The sequence below is a fragment of the Limulus polyphemus genome, unplaced genomic scaffold (assembly GCF_000517525.1).
Source record: "Limulus polyphemus unplaced genomic scaffold, Limulus_polyphemus-2.1.2 Scaffold2036, whole genome shotgun sequence".
Taxonomy (NCBI): Eukaryota; Metazoa; Arthropoda; class Merostomata; order Xiphosura; family Limulidae; genus Limulus; species Limulus polyphemus.
This window is the reverse complement of record NW_013667646.1, coordinates 31,219-37,136: the sequence shown is the minus strand read 5'-3', so window position 1 is coordinate 37,136 and position 5,918 is coordinate 31,219. Positions and strand designations below refer to the sequence as shown.

The 5,918-nt window shown below is 30.9% G+C and overlaps 1 protein-coding gene across 1 annotated transcript in view; it reads left to right on the top strand.

The window, feature by feature from the left end:
* LOC106465743 (kinectin-like) overlaps positions 1 to 5,918 on the top strand; it is a 52,530-nt gene that overhangs the window by 17,700 nt on the left and 28,912 nt on the right. Inside the window, exons 10-12 of the mRNA XM_022393660.1 lie at positions 397 to 651; positions 4,456 to 4,548; positions 5,580 to 5,669. Of these exons, the coding sequence (XP_022249368.1) occupies positions 397 to 651; positions 4,456 to 4,548; positions 5,580 to 5,669 (438 nt within the window). The remainder of the gene's footprint in view (positions 1 to 396; positions 652 to 4,455; positions 4,549 to 5,579; positions 5,670 to 5,918) is intronic.

Here is a 5,918-nt window from a genome sequence, read left to right as displayed (position 1 = left end):
AATATAAAATATGTAGACGGGATTCTGCTTCCATCTGAACAATTATTAATATAAAATATGTAGACGGGATTCTGCTTCCATCTGAACAATTATTAATATAAAATATATAGACACCATGGTGTTGCTATCAAAAGAGATTTACTATTATAAAATATGTAGACTGGATGCTGTTTCCATGAGCCAAATTAATAAGCCTTTTATTATAATTACACTTGAATATAACTTTCAATGAAAGTCATAAGTGTAATTGTGAAAATGTTCAAGTTTAATTAAAGAAAAAACAATTGTTCCTTCAAATGGTGAGTTATAAATCAGCTTTGTGTAAGAGATATTTTAAAGCATAATAAAAAAAAAATTTCTTTTAAGAATATTAGATTTCTTCTTTTATTGAACCAGGACTTTGATAACTGGCTACAAGCATTTCAAGAAGCGGCTTCAGATACATTTGCTGATCAAGACCTATTTGAAAAGGAATCATTAAAGAAGTCCAGCCAGGATCAGCTTTACCTGGAAGCCTCTGAACATCAAAATGTAACCAAAATGTTAGAAAAAGAATTAGAAACAACTGGGACCAAGCTAGCTGAGACTATAGAAGCAAAAATGGCCTTAGAGAAACAAGCTAGTCATTACAGATCTCTACTTGTACAAGTGGTAAGAAATTATATTAATGGTTAAGTTATATGAATAGAACATTACTGTTTTAATGGCTTATAAATTATCATAGGATTTTTAACCAGTAAGGTGAGGTAGGTGCCTTTCATTTTGAAATGACAACCAATATAACTAGAAAATAAAGCGGATTTAAACCTAATGAATTCCTCAACAACTTAGTGTCACAGAGTATGATATATAATATTTAATTTCTTTTGTTACATCTCCATTTTAGAAACTTAGTGCTGTTATTTTTTGTTTTTATTAAAACTTTGTGCTTATATGAAGCAGAATTCTGTGCTAATGCAGCTTCTGAATATAAATGTGAACTGTAAAAACACTTCATCACAACAACTTTAGAAGTAAATCCTCTATCCAAGTAGGTTGTCAGGTAACCTGTAAATTACATGTACTGTCTATAGAGTAAATAAAGTTATAAGAAAATAGGCAAGTATTGATAGAGGTTTGAATATATTTCAACATGTAAACCTGAATAAGTGAAATGGAAGCAAGAACAGAAATAGAAACAAAGGCTGATGGAACATACAGCACTAAGATAATTTATTTTAAAAATAAATTTGCCAAAGTCTGAAATGTAACTTGCATATAGCTACAAAAAAGAAACCAATTTGTACGACAATGAGAAAAATGTGATTACATTGTATGTAAATATAAGCCAAACATAAGGGTGAAAAATTCTTTTTGTTTTGTTTCATGAAAAAATTAGATGTAATTAGTTTTGGACAGTATGTTTGGACTGAATTACAATTTCTTTATTTGCTTTCACAAAGCAAACATTGTTATTAATCACTAATTGATTGTGTTCATTATCTTCTTGTGAAGTTTTTCTGCTTGAAACATTTATTGGACCTGTTGAGTGTGAGGCAATCTTCATTCATTATTTTTGAAGTTTGTATCTTTGTAATACAGACTGAATGAGTACTGCAATTTGAACTGTTGTTTATTAGTTAATAAAAGGAAAATTATAAGTCTGTTCAATTTTTGTGTGTATTTTGTGGAATAGTGAAGAGGCAATTAGACTTTTAAGAAGAACAAGTAGAGTTCAATATCATTTAGTTCCTGGAACAAGCTTTTAACAAAAAGTAAGCTTCCCTTTGTATAGATATTTTTTCAGTTCATCCTTCTCAGGTTGAATATGCTAAATACATTACTGTTGGACATTCCAATAGATAAATAAGAGGTTACACATTTTATGGTATCACCTGACCTACCAGTGGAAAACATTGCTGCCTGCTTTCATGGCAGTCTTTTGATGAGAAGATGCACTTGATGCCATAGAAAAATGATACAGAACAATGGTTATCTGGGGCAAAAGGAACTTAGCCACATTCCTTGGCCATTGTTTCATGTAACCTTACATATACATGTATGCATGAAAATTTAGAAAAGTTTTTGGTGAACTATACGTGTATGCATGAAAATTTAGCAAAGTTTTTGGTGAACTTTACGTGTTCACATTACTAAATAAATGAAATAGAAAACACCTAGTATGCTTGCATGGGACAAATGTTCGTGTTAAATTAATTAAGGAAAGTTAACAAATAACTTCCACTTCTAAGGGAACAATTTCTTTCCTTGTTTGATATCATCTGTCAATTTTTGGTGAAGATGTCTTTGCTATTTAATCCATATATATTAGGCAAAGAATATATCCTGGGGTGAAATACTAAAATACTATCTGTCTTCGTGTCGGTGATAAAAGTGGCATTATTGTCTTTACGATTTGGATTTTTGCAATTTCTGTTCTTTGGATTTTTTTAAGTTGTTGATAAGAGCCTTAAAATACTGCTTTTTAAAGAACTTTATAACATATTTGCATACAAAAAAGAAAATCATAAAATTGATGACTTTCTAACTTACTGCAAGTTAGAAAAAGTGCTGGAGTGGTGTTGAAACTTTACAACATTCCAATTGGACACTCCAACATCAGTCATAGCTCATCTAAATTTCAATTGTTTTATTGAGTAAAAAATAATATATATTACTTAATTTTTTTATTTTGAAAATCACAAAGGATTTGAAAAAACAAAAATCCCTTTTGCATATAATAATAATTATGGGAAAACATTTTGATATCCAAAACACCTTCCATAGAGTCTCCCTCATCAAATCCACTTGTTTCAAGTGTTGAGTGATGTCTCTGGTTTATCCAACATTTTACATATGAATCTAGTTCATTCACAAAGGAGGGCCATTGAATTTGATATTAAGAGTCAAAACACTTTTAATGGAAAGAGTGTTTAAGTTTTGGTTGTTATAAAGTTAATTTGACTAAATTCATGCTCGTATTCAGGCGTCAAAACTGGAATGGTACATTTTTTTTATTTTGAAGATTTTCATCTATGACTTTACCCCTGGTTTCTTTGAACTCTCATAACAAACAGATGATTTGTTTAGTTTGAAGACAAAACCATTTGTGAAGAGAGGCCATTTCTTCCTCACCATAACCGATGAAGACTTCATCTGGTCAAAATTTCTTGTGAAGAACCTTAACTTTCATAGTATAAGAATGGTATTCATTCTGTTCTGAAGTTTCAACTGAGTTGTTATTCTTCTGTTTCTGTTGAGGTGATCTGGTTGATAGAAGGCATCGTTTGAGATTTTTTTGTATGCTTCTCAGAAAATATTTTCCTATCAATTTCAGCTACACATGTCCATCCTTCATGGAGTTTTACATTAAAAAATTTTTCCTATCAATTTCAGCTTCAAAAAACTTTTTGCTCCTTGCACTGGGTTTACCATCATAATTTAAATATCTTTGTTTGGTGACAAATTAAACTGAGGCATCCATTAATGAGACTTCTTATTAGAATTCCATACAGTTTACTCATTTCCTGATGAGAATCATACGTAATACCAAAATTTTTCATGAATTACACTGAAGAGAATCATAATTTTAATCCATTATAAGTTACTCTTTGTTTTGGGTCTCTTGAGGTGTCTTCTGAAGCTTCAGAATAATGCTTGTAGGTGTTCCAGACAGTTTTCATAGCATTGAAACTGGAAGCCACCCATCTTGTTGGTGGATACCAGTCTCTACTTTTAAAATCTGAACTTCTATTGCTTTTGCACATTCTGAAAGCTGTCTCTGATTTTTGGGAGAAACATGATAAGTACTCTACAATTTGTCCATAAACATTTTGAAATTATTCATTCCAGAAACTTTCTTAATGGTGTCGGCAACAGAAAGTTCTGATCTGTGCCAAATAACAAGATTTGGAAAGTTTTGATGTAGTGAGTTGCTACTCCAGATTTTACACCCAGCATTGTAGAAGTATCATCTGTACAAATAACTATGAGTCTATGTTCAATAATGGCTTCATCAAAACAAGATGCTTAGCCTGACTGTGAAGAAAACATTAAAATTGTGCAATTTCAGTTGTTTGTGAAATTTGCAAAAATAATATACTTACCATGATCTGTTGAACCCAGTGTCACATCAAGAGTTAACAACGGTTTGTAAGAATAGATGAGATGAAGTGTTCTACATACATAGATATGCTTGGTGGAGTTCATGCTGGTACTGCATTCCGACAGCCAAAGCCAAATTAGTGCCATTATTGTGTTATGTTGCATTCCACCTGAATTTCACCCCTGAATATATTACTAAACCAACATTTAATTAGTGTGCACACAGTATTGCACTTAAAGAATACTATTTTTGGTATGTGCAAGTGTTCTGTATCTTTTGTTGGCTTTGTGAAAAGGTATATTTGTATACAGTTAATTAAATCAGCTGAATGATTTGAAATAATCCCTAATATGCCATTACTTTGCTGTCAGGAGGAATTTCTTGCCAGGCTCCAGGAAAATGCAGCTAAAGAAGAACAGAGCTGGACAGAGAGACTAGCTGCCAAAGATAAGGAAATAGAAAAGGTGTTTTTTTTGTTTCTTTTAATGGGATTAATGCATGTTTCAGCAAGGCATTATGGTATTACAAGATACAAATTAGTATCCTAATTAATTTAAGGATACTAAAATATTCCAGAACTTAATGTGTCCAAATTAACAAATAATCCAGTTCTATTAAACCAATCAACTGCATTTGTGGTATGGAGCAAATTTTTCATCTTACGGTATTTGTTTCTTACTTTAAAGTGTTTAATGTATTTATATATATGTATTATTTAAAAAAAATAAGTAGCATTTTTAGTTAGGTGATAGGAAACAAAAGTATTAGGGTCAGAAAAAATCCAGGAAAAAAGTAGAAAAATATTTATAGGTGTGTGTCTGTTAACCTTTTTAATCATGGTTAATAATGTTTGGTATTAATCCTTATGTTAATGGTAGAACCTGTGGCTAGCTGAGTATAGGTATTTAGGTGATACTGAAGGGATCACCCTCATATAAGTTATGCAGCTTTGTAGTTAGATGAGTGTAGTATCTTGGTTGGATGTTACTGAAGGGATTAACCCTTAAGTATGTGATGGAGCATGTGGCTAGCTGAGTGTAGTGTCTTGGTTAGATGATAATGAATTACAATTTTGAAATCTATAAAATAATAAAAATGCATTCTGGTGGAGTAATTAACATCTAGATAAGTAAGTTCTTATAATAATAATAATATATAAAATAAATTATCCAAACATGATAATTTTGTCACTTTGGAGTTCCCATTACTCATTCATTTTATAAAGTCTCATGTGGATCATTGGAGTAAAATAATTAAGTAAATGAAGTAAAAAGACCAGTTTGAGACATTTTAATTATTATTCTACCCAGTTTTAAGTTTATCCTAAAAAAGTCGGTTATAAAAGTAAAACTCAAAACTGATATCTTGTGTAAAAATGTAGAAATAACAAACCCGCTTTTACTGATTTTTAGCTTTTTATATTCACTGTGATTTAGCTTAAAAGAAGGTACATCTTAAAAGTGAAAGATTATAATAAAAACATTTTTTTTTTTAGAAATTAAACAACAGTCTGACAGAGGAACACCTGAAGACAAAAAAACTTCTCCATAGGATTTTTCCAACAGTTAATGTGAATGATCAGTTGGTATGTGCTGTTATACAAAGTAATCTGCTGATGCATTGAGTATATACGTCATAGTGTAAATATATAAAGATTATTGAGAGAAGGGATAGAAACATTCTATCATTTTTGTTTATTAGATAACACTCTAAAGTGACTTAAATGTCCAAAAAATATATTCCAAAAATTTGAATAGCTTTCTAAAGAGTGGTGGGGTGGGGCGTTTTCCTTAACTGGTTATTGTGCCTTGACTATGAATCCAATAGACTCGTG